This window comes from Dreissena polymorpha, chromosome 2, assembly GCF_020536995.1.
Source record: "Dreissena polymorpha isolate Duluth1 chromosome 2, UMN_Dpol_1.0, whole genome shotgun sequence".
Taxonomy (NCBI): domain Eukaryota; kingdom Metazoa; phylum Mollusca; class Bivalvia; order Myida; family Dreissenidae; genus Dreissena; species Dreissena polymorpha.
In genome coordinates, this window is record NC_068356.1 from 36,762,573 (window position 1) to 36,783,958 (window position 21,386).

The 21,386-nt window shown below is 38.0% G+C and overlaps 4 protein-coding genes across 8 annotated transcripts in view; 2 read left to right on the plus strand and 2 right to left on the minus strand.

Annotated features, from left to right (window-relative positions):
- The window catches only part of LOC127866625 (uncharacterized), an 18,795-nt gene extending 17,338 nt beyond the window's left edge, over positions 1 to 1,457 (plus strand). For all 4 annotated transcript variants that reach the window (XM_052407325.1, XM_052407326.1, XM_052407324.1 and 1 more), the window contains exon 2: positions 296 to 1,457. In XM_052407325.1, coding sequence (XP_052263285.1) covers positions 312 to 875 — 564 coding nt within the window. In that variant the 5' untranslated portion in view covers positions 296 to 311 and the 3' untranslated portion in view covers positions 876 to 1,457. The remainder of the gene's footprint in view (positions 1 to 295) is intronic.
- LOC127866621 (cytochrome c oxidase assembly protein COX18, mitochondrial-like) overlaps positions 1 to 21,386 on the plus strand; it is a 284,996-nt gene that overhangs the window by 155,767 nt on the left and 107,843 nt on the right. The gene's annotated exons all lie outside the window — the stretch shown is intronic.
- Positions 3,041 to 7,236, minus strand: LOC127866618 (SLIT and NTRK-like protein 6). Its single transcript, XM_052407298.1, has 2 exons — positions 6,179 to 7,236; positions 3,041 to 5,801 (listed from the first exon to the last, which is right to left on the minus strand). The coding sequence occupies exons 1-2, from the start codon at positions 6,782 to 6,784 to the stop codon at positions 4,341 to 4,343; spliced, it is 2,067 nt and encodes a 688-aa protein (XP_052263258.1). The 5' UTR covers positions 6,785 to 7,236; the 3' UTR covers positions 3,041 to 4,340.
- Positions 8,960 to 20,571, minus strand: LOC127866615 (serine-aspartate repeat-containing protein F-like). 2 transcript variants are annotated; one of them, XM_052407293.1, is made up of 4 exons: positions 20,493 to 20,571; positions 18,888 to 19,152; positions 18,072 to 18,346; positions 8,960 to 16,008 (listed from the first exon to the last, which is right to left on the minus strand). In XM_052407293.1, exons 2-4 carry the CDS (start codon positions 19,118 to 19,120, stop codon positions 13,208 to 13,210), a joined length of 3,309 nt encoding a protein of 1,102 aa, XP_052263253.1. In that variant the 5' UTR covers positions 19,121 to 19,152; positions 20,493 to 20,571; the 3' UTR covers positions 8,960 to 13,207. The 2 variants fall into 2 exon arrangements, with proteins under 2 accessions (XP_052263253.1, XP_052263255.1); XM_052407295.1 differs by having other exon boundaries at positions 20,401 to 20,529.

The following is a 21,386-nucleotide window of genomic DNA, read 5'->3' on the forward strand; positions in this document are numbered from 1 at the left end:
TCATTATAATCGATACTTCATTGAGTATTCATTGAAGCCTTACAAGTGATTCTGATGAACTTTTAATTCATTTCATGATTGCCATTCTGCGTCTGATCTGTGAATAATTCGATGATTACAACGAGATTTTGCAGTTCCCAAACACATGTTCCCATCTGCCCGCCTTGTTGGTAGCGGAATATAAGCGTGTGTATCTCACGTGATACGTTTGTTGTCCTTAACATTCCATTAACTATGATTACTTTCACAGAGAATTCAATTCCCAAAACGAGAACGTCCATGTTTTTTTTTTCAGAAGCAGAATCCTCAACATGGCAGACGATATGATGCTCCAAAAGTGGACGATTGCATTCAAGCTTCTCGATTTCAACAAAAATGACGTTCTGTCAATCGATGACAGGGAAGCGTGCAAACGGTCGTTCAGGGAAATCTACCAACCCGATGACACACATTCTCCCGTCATGATGAGTCACATAGATAACTTTTGGGCGAAATCTATGTTTCTCACTAACGAACCAGACTGGTCCAAAATTATTCAGCTCGATGACTTCATATCCAGTCGACGAAAGGCCTATGAGCAAGACGGCAAGGCGGTCCGCAACACTATCCACCAGGCGACCATGTCTTTTATCAGTGCCGGCGACATTTCCGGGACCGGACGTTTATCGTTCGACGAGTTCAAGAAGCTGCACGAGGCGCTGAACCAGAAAGACGAGAAGTTCATCAAGATCATGTTCGACGCCATCGGGCCTGACGCCGACGGAAGAGTAAGCAACGTGCAGATCTCCGACTTCTACACAGAGCTTACCATGGGGGCAGACTCCACCAAACATAAGCAGTACCTTGCAGCCTTGGCAGCCGCGGGCTTTATGTAATATGCAAAATGGCAGTTCAACTTAACCTGATTATAAAATGTCGTTTTAGAGATGCTTTATTTTAACCAACGTATAACCGGGGAACATCGACGGTCAATACGGTATAGATATTACAAACACTCAATTAAATATTGATTTTTATAACTATCAAAACGTGGCCCCAGGGACACTTCTAGCGGGCGAGAGAAAATCAAAAGTAGTATTAAGATCGCTAGGATGAACTGATCATGATGTACCACTATTCGCATTTTCACTATAACGATAACGGACCTGTAATTACGTAAACTTCTCATTAAAGAAACTGATTTTGGTAGGCGCGTGTTCGATGCCCCATAGAGGAACGACTGGAAGCTTTTTGTCGTTGCATACATTTTTTCTTAATGGTTTCGGAATCTGACATTGTCTGTAGATAAATTTCTTTAACAATTGAGGTAATTAGCATTGTTTAATAGTTGCCTATAGTTAGGGACAAAAACTGTCGATATTCTACTAAAATTGTATATTTGATACATGTAGATTCTTTATAGCTGCATAACCAACGTTAACATTATAAGCTGAAATAAAAAAAAACTGGTAGGCAAATTTGTTTGATGCGTGTATTGTAAACTACTTACATAAATCAAGTACTTACGACATGTTGAAATATGAAGCCTGGTTCATCGTCGGGTGTTTATTTGAATACTGCGGATAAAACGGAAGCAATCTAGCCTCCTAAGTTTATTTCAATACTTCGGATAAAACGCAAACAATCTAGCCTCCTCAAGTACCTGTAATGAGCTTGCTATGGTGTTTTACCTGCACAGAACGCGTCGCAACAAGATTGTATGTTAAAATGCAATTCAAATAATAACGTGGTAAATAAACTGAGTAAGTAGTTTTGAGCCGCGTTCTAAGAAAACTGGGCATAATGCTTATAAATGCGTAAAGTGTCGTCCCAGATTAGCCTGTGAAGTCCGCACAGGCTAATCAGGGACGACACTTTCCGCTTTTATGACATTTATGAAGTCTCTTATTAGCAAAAATCCAATTTAGGCGGAAAGTGTCGTCCCTGATTAGCCTGTGCGGACTGCACAGGCTAATCTGGAACGACACTTTACGCACATGCATTATGCCCAGTTTTCTCAGAACACGACTTTTGTATACACTATCGCACAATCTTTGCATACCGGTAGTCTGTCATCATTATTATTCTCCCAAATCTTATTTCGAATGATTATAAGAAAAAGTCATATATTAGATCCCGCTTATTACAGAATTTGCAATAAATGCCACATACCATCAGAACCCATCCGTGCTAGGTTTTTCAATGTTGTACTTCTAGATTGTTCCATTCTGCGCCCATGCAGAACCATTCAGAACACAGAAAACAGCTCGATCTTCCATCTTAACAATCAACTTGACGAATCCTTATAGTTTCTGTTCCGTCCTTTTCACACGAAAGTGATATTAAACGTAAGGTCAAGTTTTACAAAGAAAGCTTATTGATCAAGTAAAAAAGTTGGGAATAATTCAAATAATTCATAAAATAATGTGACATAAATGTAACTTGAAAAAATGGACAAAAAAGTAGAATTCAAATAAGAAAATCAGTAGACGAGAACATTACATGAATCAGCATTCCGAGCGAAAAGGCTCTATAGAAACGTTATTGAAATTCATAATGTGTTAAACTTAGTTCACAAACTGACTGCATTTACTTTAAGAATGTATAGTAAACAATGAACGATGAATAAAAACTGGTGAAAACGGATTTTCTTTAAGTATTTCAAATAACAGCAAACTCGACATTACATAAATAGCAAGGTCTTTGAACAATCAAAAACATTTAAAGCTGTGGGCACTACAAGCGCATTTTACAAGTTTACCGGGTATATATTAAATCGTATTACAAAAAAAATGTATTTATTTTTAAGGACATTTGACTCGTAATTTATAAACAATAACGGGAACATGCTCAAAAGATCATTCAGATTTATGTTGATGAGTCCTTTGTTATAAAAATAAGACATTTGTCTCGGACCATATACATAGCGGTTTACAACTAAAGATGGATGTATCAAATAAGATACCTAAACGGAGAATTTAGACGTCAATAATGTATCAAAGTAGAAGACATTGACTCATTCCGAAAGAAAGTTATGAAGAAAACATATTAAACTCGGACAAACCTTGTAGTTTTATTGGACCTCTTATCACATAAATATAATGTGAAACAGGAAGTCAAACGCGATATTTATTTAGCATATCATTATCACCTGCAAGATTTATTGTACAAAATACTTTTCTCCCGCCTAAAGTACTTCTTGAGAGTCTTTGGCGTACTTCAGCTATATATATATTTATTTGTTAATGTATGAATATGCGCAATGAATCACAATACATCATTGGAATATATGTAACTGTTGTTTAAAAACGACTAGTTCGCAGTTTGGTTAAACACTAAATGACTTTTTTGGTTAAACAGTAAATGACTATTTACAAAATCTTTGTCTCAAATTCAAAAAAGTATGCACACATTGTTTAAACAAGCGAAACAACACTTCGTTAAGAACAATGTTAATATTGGTCGATTGGTGTAAAATCGTCTTTCAAAATTTGTAAAATTATAAAGCTTTTTAAAGCTTTTCATTGATATTTTATTAAATACTAACATAGCGTTTATAATCCGCTCAAACTTAAAGCAGCTAGATTGACACAGTAGTAGCTCACAATATTTTGCTTCCAGAGGGCCCGGGAACGTATACTGTTACATGCAATAGTGTTACGAAACATGTTTTACTTGCTGTAGTAATGAGTTAACATACAAAACATTAGAGATGTTTAGAGCATACATGTATTTAAAGAATACAGCTTGAACTAACGGCTAACTTCATAATAGATAACCATCAGTTTGAACAGCATTCAGATTAATTCAATAATGTAATCGGTATGTATTACACGATATACACGTTATTTGATACGTAACATGAATGATTAAAACGAACATAAAATACGTAGATCTCCATACGGTACAGAATAAAGCCACACATTTATACTTCTGTGTCGTAAAGAGTCGACATTAATCCAGATGCACATATATTAGTACACAGTGCTAATTGCGTGTTCAGTGTATATCCGCTATGTAAGATACGCACTTTCAAATATCAGAATATTAGTTCGCCGTGGCGTAATGGATAAGGTGTCCGCCTAGCGTCACGGGTTCGATCACCACTCGGGGAGCGTTCTCCAAAGACACCAAGACAGTACTGGTTATTAGCCCAGGAAACGGACTTGAGAGTGTTTCTATAAGCCGGAGGCTTTCGACGCAATCGAGCTAAAATACTAGTAAATAGGTTTAAACTAAATATCAGAAGATTCAAAGAAACGCTGTCCTCATTTTCCAACTCCTGCTTTGATTGACTAGTTATTTACACTCGAATTATACGAGATGGATTATGCTTAAAACACAGTATTGTTCATCTTGTACTAGTACATGTTTATTTGTTCTTCGCCTGCGTCGGTGTCAGCCGGGTCTTTATCTGGAATTTTACACGGCCGTTTCGGTAGTTCGTATCTCAGTTTAGACCACAGAAGCCGGTCATGCACAGAAAACACCTTGCGTTCTTTAAGCCTTGTGGCTAACGGTTCCGTCTTGGACCTCTTCTCGGAGATTTTGTCGTATATAATGAATATCACACGGCCCTCGTTCGGTTCCAATCTCTCCGTCTGACACAACTCGTAGTCGTTCCACTGATTCTTCTCGTACTTGCTGCTCAGTACCACCAGCACCCTGCGGCTGCGCTCCAGAAGGTTCAGTCGGCTCTCGGCCTCCGCCCCCGCCTTGCCGTCCCGGGCAAACGTGCACAACCGGAAGAACGGTTTCTTTCCCTCGAGATTCTTGAACAGCTTCTTCATGACCCATTGCCTCGCATAGTCATCGTTCTCGTCGAACGAGACGCACATGTCGTAGGGCATGTCCGGAATTTCGTCCAGTTTGTACTTGTCCGACGGATGGATACCCAACACTTTGAACAGCAGTACTTTAGTCTCATACGGACACCGCTTGGCCGTAATAATGAGGGCAATAACGATCACAAAGACAACCGATAGGACAACGATTAATATTATATTACCTACGTTGCTGCAATTCAAAACGTCTTCATCCAGTTCAATAATTTTATGCGTTTTACCATCAAATGTACAGTATAAATCTTTGTTCGCATATCCCGGTGCCAGCTTGATCCAGTCTACCATCCAAAGCATGTCACATGAGCATTCTAGGTTGTTACCATAGAAATGAGCATTTTGATATTTTATGTTCTGCGTGCTTTCCGGGATTTGCTGCAGCTGATTATTGCTGAAATTAACGAACGCGTTGTCGTCTCCGGCAACAGTTTGCATAACAAAATCCGGAAGATCAGTCAGAAAATTATTGGGCAATGACAGGCTGACAACTTTGGAAAGGTAGCTTACATTGTCAATTCTTGTGATATAATTATTACCCAGGTAAAGAACATATTCGGGAAACTCCGTATCCGGAAGCACCTTCGGAACCTCTGTTAAGTTTTTACCGTTGCAGTAAACAATCATCTGTCGGAGGGCAGGGTGGTCCTGACATAGACAACCGGCGGGGCAGTTGTCGGTCAGATTGCACACAAGGTTGCGCACAGGAATGTCGAAAAATATTCGCTTGCCTTTGAGTTCCGGGGGAGACGCACACTCCGCGTTCATGTACGGGTTGTTTGAGTACTTGTAAAACGAATTGCTGATGGTTTTCACCAAATTGTACATGTTGCAGTCGCAGTGCAAGGGGTTTTCCCGGATGTCGGTGAGAAGTTCAAGTAGGACCGCCTCTATGCTTTCAGGCCCTGCCGTCGTGTCCTTGTATTGCATCAGGTACCAGTCGTGCCACGTGGTTATCTGGTTCCATCGAAGATCAGTCATAGCCTGTAGGTAGTATACGATAGGGAAAATGATACGTGATACAAGTGCCCATTTGATTTGATGACGCATTATATAATCAAGCAAAATGTAATATTTTAATTAGCGCTTGCGCTAGATATTCCATATATTTCACTATTAGGTATAAAGTAGAAGTTTATTATATTTAATATGTCTGCTTATAACTTGGTAAATTGTATAATCATAATTTATCAGAAACATGTCATAAAACTACAAATAGTGTCAAATGCTGTCGCCGTAATAAACAATCAACTAACTAGATGATATTACCTCATTCACTGACGAACAAGTTACTCACTCATTCACTAGTTCATTCTCACACACTTTTTATACCGACTTTGATGTTTTTGTTCAGTGCTTACCGAATCGTAGATCACTCTTTTGGTGTAACTCCAGTTCCCTGTGTTCGTGAACGTCGATATATTGTTGAAGGACAAGTTGACCAAAGGTATAGGCGAGTTGACGAATGCCCAGGGCTCGAAAGCAGTTAGCAGGTTATGGCTCAGATCCACAACACTAAGGTTAGACAACTCGTATTTCTTGAACACGGACAGCGATATGCGAGTTATACGGTTCCGAGAAAGGTCCACATGCGCTAAAGCGGGTTTGTTGTCAAAGAAGTTAAGTGGTAACGTTTTGAGCGAATTGTGTGAAATGTTGAGATGCGTCAACTGACGAAGGCCCGAAAACGTCCCTTCCTGAATGAACGAGATGTTGTTATAGCTGAGATGAAGAATCCGCATTGACCACAAGGAATCGAACGAGTCGTTGCTGAGCTCCGGGATTATGTTGTTTGAGACGTAAACAAACATGACATGCGAACAATTCCAGAAAAGATTGCTTGTTATTTTCGTAATGTCCGAGTGAGTCTGCGTAAACGTAGTGCTGTTGATGCACGTGCTCTTCACGGTCGACCAGGCCCTTGCGAGCACGAGCGCAGCACAAAGAAATTTGCGTAAAGCGCACATGACACCCGGTTTTCAATGCGCCTAAGGTCACGTTAGTATGCACGTTTGAAAATCAGTTTCTATATCATTTAGTTTGATCGCGATATTTATGGCACTCACAACGGTATTTCAGCGTCTAATTAATTTTAATTGTAGACCACAATGGTTGTGTTCGCGCATACGCGACAATAACAACTAGTTTACACGGTTGAATTTCTAATATCTTCAATACGACAGAATGAAAATATTTGTGTCTATTAAAATAACACAAAATCCCCCTGTACCAGGTTACGCTTTGCCGAAGCGACTTCAAAACATCGTAAATCCTAAACCGGTGATTAAACGATCAAGTGTATCGCACTAAACTTAAAATGGTAAATCTACATTCACTTCCTATATCGAGTTTAACGAATATTTATACCTTTAACGCGATTGGGTGATTCGAAGGTTCGATAACATGTCTGCTGTCTAAGACTAGGAAGTGGAGATTGGGAAACTTAAATGTATTATTTATGTTCTTAAATAGACTAGTTGGATATTTAGAGGGACTACATAACGTTTATTAGTTACGTGTACCAAATAGGTGTGCAATAAATCTATCACATACAAAATGGCATGACTCAACGTAATTAAAAATACGTGTATGAAATAACCCCACACTATTTTCAGTTTAACGAAGAAGTCCACACAGGTGAATGCTTATTATGAGATTTAATCATTTTGTTACGCAACGATATTAAAAAATTATTTTCTTTTGTAGCGCGCGCAGAAAGAAAATGTTAACTTTGTAGAATAATAACCGCCGATAAATATTATCGACTATTTCTTAATCCAGGGACCTATACAAACATTGTTTGTATAGGTCCCTGCTTAATCCGATTTTGAGGAGATGAAGGCATTCACTAAAAGTGCACGTTAACTTCCTTGTTATAAAGGGTTAACGTAAATTGAAACCTGCAGATAACAAGATAGCATTAAAAAAGCATCATTAAGTAAATTGAACAAGTTAAAAAAATGTATGAGCATTATAAATTTAACAATTCTTGTTGAATTCCAGACAATGAACTAAGCAAAATATAACCATTTTTTTCATATATATTAACTCAATAAAGATCTTTAACGTTTATGTCTACTATAAATGTTAAAGTTGATTTTTTATCTCTGTAGTGTACTGACGATACATTAGTTTGGATAGTACATGTATTATTATTTTCAAGTGCATCGTCCTTATATTTAATGCTCCGCGTAAGCTACAAAACTGTTTATGCTCGTATAGAGCAATAATTTCACAAACAGAGGATATTTCATTAAAACAGCAACCAAACAAAAAAAAACATCAATAAATGATACTCAGATAAGAGCTGCTTTCGGCGTACTGGCGCAGACAAAACAGAGGTCCCTTACCGGGTAAATTTGTCGGAAAAAGAAGTTTCTCCACACGTTTGAGCAACCTAGCTCACCGTAAGTACTCGTTAGTTATTGCAGAATGTAGATTTCAGTTTTCATTTATTTATGTAACCATAGCAACCAGAATTGTTCGTCTTATGAAACGAACAAAATCAACATAGGACAATCTATGCACTCACTGAGTTTCATCATCCTGTGGTAAGTACATTTTCATACCGCAGTCTCCAGGTTTTAGTTTTAAATTATTTCTATAACCATAGCATAACCCGTTATTGTACGACTAAGCAATCTTGAATAACGTAAATACCGGTTCTCCCCATATGGCCTTATCTATCCTACATACTTTTCGATGTAAAGCTGAATCCAGATTTTTCGGACTAATTGACGGATGGACGGTTAAAAAGACGTACAAAATTGAAATAAAGTGCAAACTTCTAATATCGCCATCTACCCAATTACCGAGTTTCATAAACTCACCTTTTTGAAATGGCACAGAATCCAGATTTCAGTATGCCCTTATTGTCCGGAGAAATAACTTGTATATTCCATATATGGTCCTGTGTCAACAAATAAAGTTTCATCAACATAGCTCAAGTACTTTTTGAGTTATCGCAGGATCCAAATTCGGACGGAAAGACGAACGGGCCGGGGGTAAGCCTGTTGGCAACTCCGGTGAACTTTGGTAGGGAACTAATTGCCGTGGATACCCGTGCAATATCAAAGAACATTTTATCATACTAGAAATAGATCTATGCACAATGGGAAGTATAAATCAAACCAAAACTGCTATTTGGACATTGATTACACGTTTAATCAACAAACATCTATTTAACTCAACAATGACATAAATGATAATGGCAGCACATCACAAAATAATTATATATATATATTATATGATGTGAGCGAAATTCACAACGAGAATGAAAAAGTCTGGTACCACCGATACTCGCTCAATCAAGCTGTTCATGGCACCAGTTTCAAATATTGGTTTGAATAGAGAAATGTATACGAATAACACCCAGATAAAGTATGATAAGATAATGGACATCACTAATATGACAGCTGTCCATATCCAAGCCAAAAATGCGACTAACGATAACGCACCTCTCTACAAAATAGGAACACTCGGGTCTCCTGATAAAAGATATTGCAATACCGACAAATGATCATACAAGTCCGTATTACTGGTCAGAAATTAACTTCATGCAGGAAACCAAAGATAAGATACAGATAATTCCGTTAGAATCCGATACAAATTAACATGTGAACTGGTCTGGTTTCCTAAAAGTAACTTTGCACTAATGACACAGTCAAACTATCAAATATAGCTGATAGAAACGCGGGAAAAATGAGGTGAATAAATTACTTTCAGAACAAAAGGTTTCAAAGCTTACAGACATAAAAGTATAAAACAAGAGCACCGCATAACGGCTGCCAATGCTCGGCTGCGGGTGCAGTTTTAAATCAATGAAAGCTTGTCAGATATTTAAAAGGGGCACAGTGACCTTGACCTTTGACCTAGTGACCCAAAAATGGGTGTGGCGTGTAGAACTCATCAATGTGCATCTACATATGAAGTTTCAAAGTTGTAGGTGGAGGCACTTTGATTTTAGAGACACATGTCAAGGTTTTAGCACGACGCAGACGGCAGACGACGAGCTGGCTATGACAATACATTTCTCCGAAAACAGCCGAGTTAATAACGTCTCATGAATCTATCTCTTTTCAATATATTCACTTATAACAAGGGCTGTTTGTAAAACATGCATGCCCCCCATATGGGCTGTCAGTTTTAGTGGCAGCCATTGTGTGAATACGTTTAATGTCACTGTGACCTTGACCTTTGACCTAGTGACCTGAAAATCAATAGGGGTCATCTGCCAATCATGATCAATGTACTTATGAAGTTTCATGATCCTAGGACTAATTATTCTTGAGTTATCATCAGGAAACCATTACACTGTTTCGAGTCATTTTGACCTTGACCTTTGACCTAGTGCCCTGAAAATCAATAGGGGTCATCTGCCAGTCATGATCAATGTACCTTTGAAATTTCATGATCCTAGGCGTAAGCATTCTTGAGTTATTATCCGGAAACCATTTTACTATTTGGAGTCAGTGTGACCTTGACCTTTGACATAGTGACCTGAAAATCAATAGGGGTCATCTGCCAGTCATGATCAATGTACCTATGAAGCTTCATGATCCTAGGCGTAAGCATTCTTGAGTTATCATCCGGCCATTTTACTGTTTCGAGTCATTATGACCTTGACCTTTGACCTAGTGACCTGAAAATCAATAGGGGTCATCTGCCAGTCATGATCAATGTTCCTATGAAGTTTCATGATCCTAGGCGTAAGCATTCTTGAGTTATCATCTGGAAAACATTTAACTGTTTCGAGTCACTGTGACCTTTGACCTTGTGATCTGAAAATCAATAGGGTCATCTGCAAGTCATGAGCAATGTACCTATTAAGTTTCATGATCCTAGGCGTAAGCATTCTTGAGTTATCATCCGGAAACCATTTTACTGTTTCGAGTCATAGCAGACCTTGACCTTTGACCTAGTGACTTGAAAATCAATAGGGATCATATGCAAGTCATGATCAATGTACCTATGAAGTTTCATGATCCTAGGCGTAAGCATTCTTTAGTTATCATCCGGAAACCATCTGGTGAACGGACGGACCGACCGACGGACCGACCGACATGTGCAAAACAATATAACCCCTCTTCTTCGAAGGGGGGCATAGTAAAAGTGACCTTTACAGAGGAAGTACGGTTAATTTACATTTTCAATAACAGATTTGTCGTTCTTTTCATTTACAAGGCATACAAAAATAATATAACATTTGAAGATGAAAGTTCAGAACAGAAATAAACAGGAAATATCGTGCCATTGGTGCAAAAAGATACCATGTAACATTGAAATTAGAAGGCACATGGTACCTTTCTGCACCAATGGGGCGATATAAATTTACCTTGAAATACTGAAATGTGTCGATACAGAAATAACAAAACTTTGTATTTAAATAAGGTTTGCAGTAACTGTAGAGCTGATCACATATAAACAGAATTATATTTTCAACAATTCAATGGTATTAAGGTTATGTGTGTAGTGCAAATCGAGAAGTTAAAGTGACCATAAACACACTTAAAATTTGTGCATATTAAAGATTCGTAAACACTGCCCAAGTCTAGTGTTTTAAAAATAAACGTCCAACAACAAAACGTGCCAAACGAACATTAATTACAATAGGAAGACCCTGAAACGAGTAACATAGTAGTAAAAACGTTACAAAATACAAACACCTAAAATCTTTTCACGATGTCATCTGGTTTCGTTTATCGGATGATCTCGAGTCAGAATCGGGTCCATTCGGTTTGCGTTTATTTGCATAATTCATGCGAGCTATCCCACATATCTGCAGCTGCCGTCATCAAATTCCGAAATTCAACTGTGTTTAAAATAAAGACGAGCATTTTGGATGCCGTTAAATCAATGTTACCAGACCAACTCTAGCGTTGAAATCCTGGCTATTGCTATAAGGAACATGGGTTTACTTTACTTTACGAAGTAATTGTTGTTTTTGAACATTTACGGATCTTTCGTTGTATTCACATCAATCAAATATGTTCGAATATTATAACAAAAAGAATATCCGTGATGGGTGCTCCCTGATTGGCGCGTTGTCAATGTATGGGAAAGCCAATAACACTTAAAAATTTCAGCATACCGGGACAATGACACCGACCTGTAAGAATAGGAACGACGTGACATTAAAGGGGCCGTCCAACAGATAAAGCGTCGTATCGACGCGAAACGATATTTAGGGAAACTACGAGGATTGCTTATATAGCTATAAATACATCCGTTCAAAACATGAGCGTGGATGGTCGAGTGATCTAGGCGGGAGGCTTTTTACTTCAGGAATCCAGGGGTCAGTGGTTCGAGCCCTGTTGAGGTTTACCTTTTTTCGTTTTTTTTTATCGATTCTTTTTTTTTACAGGGGATTTTTAGTTCAAATTTATCAATATAAAGCATTTAAAGCATTTAACGACAAGCTTCAATACATGCCAAAATCTGTTGGACGGCCCCTTTAAAATGAGCAAAGCCTTCGCTGCATATATTTATTCAATTTTGGATCATTATTGGCCGAGATCTCATGCGGACACTTCTAATAATTGGACATTCAAGATCAATTACCCCTTTGAAAATCACTGATGTAAAATGACCAAACAATATGCGCAGGAAAACCGCATATTAAACTATTCAAACTCGCATTATCATTTCCCGAGATATCTGGCGGGAACTTGTTTCTTATTGGAGCACAACAAACTGAAAATGCATGCATTTTCACCCAATATTGAAGTTTAATTAAAATTGGGTCGTTGAAGATTTAAATGTCCACCCTAAGTGCAGATAGATTCTCATAAAAATTTGATCATAAGTGTCGGAGATCTCGCTAAGAAATGAAAAATATATTATGCAATGACATATAAATATCAAACTCAAAGGACAATTAGAATTCTTAGACTGGAATGGCACGACAACCATGTAAGCTCTATCAAATTCTGCTCATTAATTTCTGAAATAACTCGTGGGATCGAAAAAAGTGACGGACAAAAATGGAAAAGGTTATCGGGGGAAATTTCTTCGAGACCCACCCCAACATAAATCCATCAAGAGAAGAATTCAAACAGATGAACAAAGTGTGAATATATGCTACTTCCTTACAGGAAAACTTCAAACATATGAAGATCCTGATTGTTAAGAAATACAACTGAGAAATGCTTGAAAAATGTCTGCTATTCTAGACTTCAATAACACAATTGCTGCACAGCGAATTTGCAGCATGATTTGAGTGCTTCTTTTTATTAAAAAATTGCCTACATTCAAATAGAGTGTACATGTATATACACAAAAATAACATTGCTATGTTTGTTAAGTTAACATGATTTCATAACCAGATTATTGTAACAAACTAAAACACCGTCAGACAGAAAAAGAAAAAAACTAACAAATGTGACTTAGTTCTACTGAGACATTTCAACCGTCCAACTATCGTCAGAGGAGTCTGAAGCATATTCCTCAAGGAGGGTCGCAGTGGATTTGGGCACCCGCACTTCATAACTTGTGTCAGTCTCGAATTCTTCCCCATCTGTTACCGTATCGTCAGAAGCCTCGGCCTCTGAGCAAGGTTCCCAGGTTCCATCAGAGCTGCTGTCAGACTCCTCAAAGGATTCATTAGTAGAGTTCTGATTATTACCACAAGTATTATTAGCACTTCCTGCATTAGGGCTAGGGGAGTGGTTTGCGTTCCTACTTCGTCTGCTTTCCGCTTTGTGACCAGGACTGGAATTGTGTCTTCGGTTTGAAGATCCCGAATTGGTTTCAGATACTTTATGTGTGTGGCCTTTGAATGACTGCTGAACAGAATGATGGCGTGAGGATGTATGAAATTGACTAGGTGTAATGTTTGCTGAGCTTCGGACGAAAGTTGCACTTGGTAATGTAGAACTAGACTCAGAAGCCAGAGGCCCCGAGTAATTTATCACGGATAAGTCAATTTTCAGCTTCAAACTCTGTGCATTTGACTCCTGCATACTGTCACTCTGAACAGTGCTTGATCTTTTGTGTGGCATGTTGAACCTGTTGAAGCTCCTCTTACCACTTTGACCATTCTCCTTTTGGTCTTCCTTTTCTTTAAAGCTACTCAACTTAGTGTCTGGGTAAGGTCTTGCATAATATCTATCATCATACCGTCCATGCTTGCTGTTAATTTCACTGCAAGAATCATCATCATGCCTCCTTTTTCTGAACTTGTATCGTTTACTAGACGCCGTTTCCATGTCATTGCTATATCCGGCTGCACCATTTTCGACCTGCATATCATTTGACCGCCTCTTACGTTTTGTTAAGTATTTCATTGTATCAGAATCATCACTATCACTAGTACTGACAGAGACTCTTTCTCTTTTTATCCGTCTTCTATGACTATAGGGGGATTGCGTTTTGGTCTGTGATCCCTCTTTTGGTGAGGATGAATTAGGAATCAGTTGTGTGCTGTCTGGTTCACAGCGGTTAATATTGGAGGAAGAGCCATGCTGATATGTGGGAGTAGCAGGAGCACTCCTACGAGATCTTTGTGGTGACCACTTCCCAAAGGAAGGGTATCTGGGGTCGTATTCTTCAATAGCTGAATTTTGTTGAATACCTTTTGCACCAGTATGGTCATTATTATCACTTTTGTTTTCCATTGGTCTAAACACTGGAGAATTATGGTTAACATACTCTTGGTCACTGTCTTCACTATGATTGCTTCTCAAAGGAGCATCAACTGCCGAATCCAAATCAGCTCCTTCACTATCCACACTATCATCATTACTCTGAACGTTATCACTAGTTGCATACATTTTAAGCCTTTCAGAATGTGTAGATTCTTCAGAATGTCTGCTACAATCATCACTGTTATTATGGTTTTGGTTTTCACTAACTTCAGAACTGATTTCAATGGGGTTAGAATGCCCATCAGTGGCATCACTTTTCAATTCGTTATGGTTACCATCAGAATCAAGATTGTCACCATCACTTTCATAATCAAGTTCCCACTCATCCTCAGGACCATTACTAGGAGAAGACACGGATGAAATCCTAGGGCTGGCTGGATTGCTGTCTGGATGATTGGATTCAGAATGGTGAGGAGTGGAGCTACGGTTTGTATAGGATGGAGATAATGAGGAGGAGCTACGCTGAGAGCTGCTGAGACTTGAGGAGGAGACTAGTGACACAGGGCTGCTTGGGGGCGAGGTGCTGGCCCTTGACCTGGCTGTCAAAACAGGGGAAGATATGGTAGGTATACTGGATGAGTTGTCGGAACTCCACGAGGCGGTTGGAGACTCTGGTGGTTGTGTGACTATCACATGGTTGGATACTGACATACTGGCATTATTGCTATGGTTATCTTCATCGTCATCATCAACATCTGTATTCATAGGAGACCAGTCTAACGGTGAACGTGAACTGGTCCTCCCAGGACTGGTCAATGATCGGTGTGAGGGCTCTGGAGAGGACATAGAGCGGTCAGTCTCCTCATGGTGTTCATCTGAATGGTAGTCAGACTCATCCCTCTCTACATCAGTTGGGATTTCATCAGTGTCAACATCATTGTTTTCTACATCAGTTGGGATTTCATCAGTGTCAACATCATTGTTTTCATCAGCCTCACTGTCATTATCCCCTTCATTTCTCTCTGGCGAATCATGTAATACTATCCTGTGCCTGGGAGCTGACGTTCTATCGCTATTGCTTTGTACATTATCAACAGCAACTGCTGGATTTCTGACATTATCATTTGTATTGCCAGCAGCCTGTTCTTGTGCTAAACCTGAATTCAAAACCGCTCTCATTTGATTTCTTACCCTTTCAAGCCTAGAGGAAAGCTCCAGTAAACTGTTCATAACCGTCCTACGAACCTGTTCTACAACATCAGAACCATCTTCATTACTACCGTCCCCTTGCCTACCAGTTGTTGCAGCCGATGTTCTATCATTACCCTCTCCTGAATTATTATTATTCTGGTTTATGCTCTCCTCATCATCTGAATGTTCAGACAGCGTATCTGGAAACGAATCCTCACTTATGTCATAATCTGACATAAACACTTCACCATCACTTAAACTGCTTGTGTCACTTATGGCATCAAAAAGATTCTGCAACCTTGGGGGTCGATCATTCAACTGTTGCCGTAACTGCTCAAGTTGGTCTTTTAAAGACTGGGACAGATTGTTCAGCTCTTGTAGCTTGGCTTTCAAAATTTCAATCATGTGGTTTTTCTCTGAAATAAAAATACAAATTATTAGAGATAAAGATTAACAGTAACAAATTTAGATATAAACATGTATCAATGTAATACAAAACAAACAGAAAGAAGGTCCTGGTCTGATGCCTTTGCTTGATCTGCTTTTGTGATGTGTGTTTAATAAAAAAAAGACTTCTAACAAAGCTTTTTTCACTCTTTTGACACACATGTTATGTGAGCAGTGACACTATTGTCACAAATGTTCTGACCAAGTCTGAATATTGGACAAGGAAGCAAGCATTTAGATTGGTGACCTTCTTGAAATCTTCAAGAATCTGATACACATATAATTATTCACCCTGTTACATCCATTAAGACAGTCTTTTTATTGGACATTGCCAAACTCAACAGACAAACGCTCATAGGGGGCTTGATAAAAACAAGACCAGCCTGATGACATTTTTAAGTAATTAAATAAATCTACAAAGACACTTATCCCAAAACTTGTATTTGAGGTTTTTAAGTATGATATTTTTATTTGCAATTGAATATTTGCAAAACCATATTAAATTTAAACAGATTTTCACATACAGTTATTTGTTTTTTTAACAACCTCTAGTGGCAGAAGATGGGTTTTTAAAAGGAGTAGAATGAAGCAACCTCTCTTTCCAATCTAGATATTTAATGATCTTAATGAGTTTTTTTTATTCTGGTTCATTCAAAGTCCATCATAATGATTCCGGCATAATAAAGTATCATAGTGTTAGTGGACTTTGGCTTTAATAATAAGTATATAGACTATGAAGTTGTTTGTTCTGTATGAACATTCTTAAGATTGCATGCATGAAACAATGTAACTAGAAATGGCGTGGCAGAGGCCGATGCGTATCCCCACGCCGCATGTTTGACCCAGGGGGCACCCCAGGGTTGGTAATGGGGCCATGCATAGTTGAGATTGACCGTATTGTCATAAGAGATGTTCAGTATCAATTGGAAGTGAATCGGTATAGAAATGAAGAAGTTAATGTAAAATTACTTAAAACAAGAGATCTGTTTGTCAGAAACACTATGCCCCCTCCTGCACCGCTTTGATTTATTAAAAAAAAATATCATTTGACAGGTTCAATACTTACCTCCCTTTAAAGCTTATTACTTCCCTTGAATTGTTTTTTTACCTTTGACCTTGAAGGATGACCTTGACCTTTCACACTCAAAATGTGCAGCTCCATGAGATACACATGCATGCCAAATATCAAGTTGCTTTCTTCAATATTGCAAACGTTATGGCCATAGTTGAGATTGACCGTATTGTCACAAGAGATGTTCGGTATCAATTGGAAGTGAAATTAAGAATCAGTGTAGAAATGAAGAAGTTAATGTAAAACAACATAAAACAAGAGATGTGTTTGTCAGAAACACAATGCCACCCTACTGCGCGGCTTTGATTTATTTACAAAAAATTATCATTTGGCAGGTTCATTACTTACCTCCCTTTAAAGCTTATTACTTCCCTTGATTTTTTTTTTTACCTTTGACCTTGAAGGATGACCTTGACCTTTTACCACTCAAAATGTGCAGCTCCGTGAGACACACATGCATGCCAAATATAAAGTTGCTATCTTAAATATTGCAAAAGTTATGGCCAATGCACCATACCGGGGGCATAAAAATGAGTGAAAATCTCTGACCTGGCCCCACCCCAACCCCATAACTTTTGACCCAGGGGTCAGATCAAAATTCCAAATAGTGCAGGGTCGCACATGCTCAGTCATAGCTACCATGTGTGTAAGTTTCAAGGTTCTAGTGCTTATAGTGTAGGAGATAGTGGCCAGGACGGACGGATGGACAGACGCGGAGATAACCACAATATCCCCACGCTTTTCAAAAAGCGTGGGATTAATCAATACCATGTTCAAAGTTCAATTTGACTTGAGAACCATGCCAATTGATCTTACTAAAAATATATAAAAGATAGACAAGAAAGAAATCTTAACCTTTGATTTAAAATGAAAAGCCTTAAAATGTATGGAAAAATAAGTCAATAAAAACTTTGTTACATATGATGCGATTTTGAATTTGGCATAAAGACAATGTCAAACCATCAATGTTTTCTTTGAGGGCGACGACACAGTTGTGTGAGGCCTGGTCACTGAGGGCTACCATCAAGCCACACTGCCCCTGACAGACCCTCTCCCGGTGTTCACACAAGGAACTCTCATGTTCCTCCAGGTCTCTACGCAGAATCTGTCTGCCACATTTTGAGAAGCGGCATGTCTTCATTTCGTAGCCGCATGTTGAGATGTGGCGGTCATAATACTCCAGCATGATCTTTTCAAGGCAGCCATTATCACGGAAGTCACATAACATCATCAATCTGTTGGAAAGCAAATAATTTTTTGTTTTATATTTACCTAAGGATATACACGCCCGGGCCTTTCTCGATAAATCTTATTTTTTTTTTGGGGGGGGGGGCACAAGTGCATACAATAACAGTGGCAATGATGGCTTCATTTTTTTTCTTAATTTGACATGTTGTTTAATTTAATTTCTACCTTTTTCCACAGCAAAAACAAGCACACAAAGATACAAGGAAATTTAGGTCAAATTCAGACCTCATGATGAAATTTAATGCACTGGGGAAAAGCCTGATTCCGCCTATATGTGTAATTTAAATTTCCATGTTCGAATTGTAGTGGTCTGCATGTTATCTGAATATTAATTTGTAGAATACTCATTATCAAGTCTACTACTAGACACATTTTCAAGTTAACATAAAATGCAAAATTTTCTGAACAATTGTTCAACAACAGTCAGTTCTTAATGAAAATGATGCATCTAAATAAAACTTGCTAGAGTTTCTGTAATTAACAGCATTACCTTAACCAACATATCTATAACATATAAAGTCAGTGTACCTGTTGATCATATTCTGTACCAGAGGCAAAACTGGTTTTAAATCCTGCTTCCTTGTCCTTGTCCGGCAAGTTGGGCAGGTGGGTCGGCTGGAGAGCCACCTCTCAATGCATGCCTGGCAGAACACATGGCGACATGGGCACTCCACTGCCTTGTCCAGGACGCACTGACAGATGCAACAGACCAGGTCAGGGTCTGGCGGTGAATCAAACTTCTCGATGTCATAGCGTGACATCCTGCAGGTTTCTGGTACACAAATTTAACCATCTGTAACAGTAAACAAAGTATGGCATCGATAATTTGAAAGGATTTCTGTTAAAAAAAAAGCTTTTCTTCTGAATGTATAGTTCCTTTATATTTAATTGAGTGATATAAAACACATGAATAAAGTCTACTGTTTTTGTGTATGATTGCATAGACTTACATAAGGTGTATTGTGGAAAATCTGAGCTTATTATGTATGAGTAAAGATATCCTGGAGTCTGTATAATTTTTTGCAATCTGTAGAAAAATCTGGGTTAGACAATTTGGGCGCAGATTGTATTTTCTGTTTTCAGAATGTCTTTACTTACGGTACCATTAATGGAGGATGGAATGCAAATTATGAGGACTATCATGTACAGATTACAAATAAAATAATACAATTTTTTTTATCCATATTCCATACATTAATGATTTTTCCTCTTCATTCATGTCCCACATAAATTTTAGAGTGAATCTGACGACAGCTCTTTAACACAACACTTTCATTTATTTGATCTTTTTAACAACACAAATTTTGATTTAAGTAACCATAAATTAATTTTATTTTCATTCTTTGTTCAAATGATTATTTTTTGCTGAACATTTTAAGCATGTGCAAAATTCAATGGGACTCCTATTTTCTTCTTTTGGTCTCCTTTTTTTCCAAGTTAGGAGTCCTAGGACCCCTGTAGCCCAAGTCAATAACGATGTCAAAAATTTACACTGTTTCAAATTTCAACATAAAAATTTTAACAAGAATAGTTTGTTGAAACAACATAGTGCTTTTTAGGTTGCATGCAAATGATAACGTCCGTAGGCTGCAATTTGTTATTTTTTTATCGGTTTCCTTAATTGGACGTCTGTTCAGTCATGCACATGCCTGGAATAGCTTCGCAGAACTGCAGTAACTGTTGTGTTCATGAAGGGGTGCATATGGACGTCCAGAGCGGCCATAGCAAAAATTAACAAAGGCTCTGGGAGTACGTTTATATGGACTTTAATCGTAGGATACATCATTGCATGGATATTAAGAACCGACAGGTTCAATCCTTCACACTGCACTACAACAATACGATCCAATATTGCAGGGGTAGCTGCTTTAACTTAAGAATAAGCTGTTAAGCAATAAATTTGCTGAAATTTACAAGAACTTTATAAACACTATATACAATTCGAGTAAATTTTCTGTCTATACATTATACAGGAAAATTGGTCGACAATCCCCACCCACCAATTCCGAAAAGTGTTTCAATAATTTAATCGCTACATTACCTGGACCCAACATGAATGAATAAACAGAGTTGCTCATATTTAAAGCCGTCGGATTATTTTTAAAATATACCATAAAGCATGAACAATTTTACCAGAATATTTTACGAAGTTGTTGACAGACTGACTAATTTCAAGTAGGACACACATCACTATATTTCAACTACATCTAAATAATAGGTCAGGACGGCCCGATATACGAACGGTCCATATCCGTTTTGCAAACTCCTCAAAGTGTTGACTCGCATACTGCTTAAATCATACATACATACTAATACTAAAATGTTACTTGAAACCTTGTCGTGGTATGTTGGTTAACATGGGGATCTGTGTGATATATATATATATATATATATATATATATATATATATATATATATATATATATATATATATATATATATATATATATATATATATATACAACTGTTCGAGTGAATTAAAAATTCAAGTACAATTTACAACTATGCAAGCTAATACAAGATTTTTACACCTCTTTCATATATAAGCAAAACATTTACACCAGGGTCGGGTGCGCATATGACTGTCCATCCATACATTTGTCCGTCTATCCATCCAGCCAACCATACGTGCATTCACAGACAAGCTTAACAAACTCATTTATCTATCTAAAATCTTACATTTGTCCGTCTATACATCCAGCCAGCCATACGTGCATTCACAGACAAGCTTAACCAACTCATTTATCTATCTAAAATCTTTATTAATTATGTGTGTATCCGTGAAATTTAAATCGTCAAGATCTTTGTACCTAAAGGTACGATTTTATATGAATTCACTCATTAACCGAATTGGCCAATTCACCAATCAGTCATGTACACATTTCCCTACCTTAACAGGACATCTTTGTCCTACGGACCACGGAGTGTATATTGAATCTAGAGTCCGTGTACGGACACATGTCTAATTAATAAAAACAATTAACTTGCCATCCTTTCTGTTAAGTGCCTTGATATGGATGTGAGTAA

Excerpts from the sequence above, each read along its gene's own strand:
- LOC127866618 (XM_052407298.1), bottom strand. The coding sequence starts at position 6,784 with ATGTGCGCTTTACGCAAATTTCTTTGTGCTGCGCTCGTGCTCGCAAGG. Across the intron at positions 5,802-6,178 it reads AAAGAGTGATCTACGATTCG|GCTATGACTGATCTTCGATG; the intron begins GTAAGCACTGAA and ends TACTACCTACAG.
- LOC127866615 (XM_052407293.1), bottom strand. The coding sequence starts at position 19,120 with ATGTCACGCTATGACATCGAGAAGTTTGATTCACCGCCAGACCCTGAC. Across the intron at positions 18,347-18,887 it reads GTACAGAATATGATCAACAG|ATTGATGATGTTATGTGACT; the intron begins GTACACTGACTT and ends GCTTTCCAACAG. Across the intron at positions 16,009-18,071 it reads CCTCAAAGAAAACATTGATG|AGAAAAACCACATGATTGAA; the intron begins GTTTGACATTGT and ends TTTTTATTTCAG.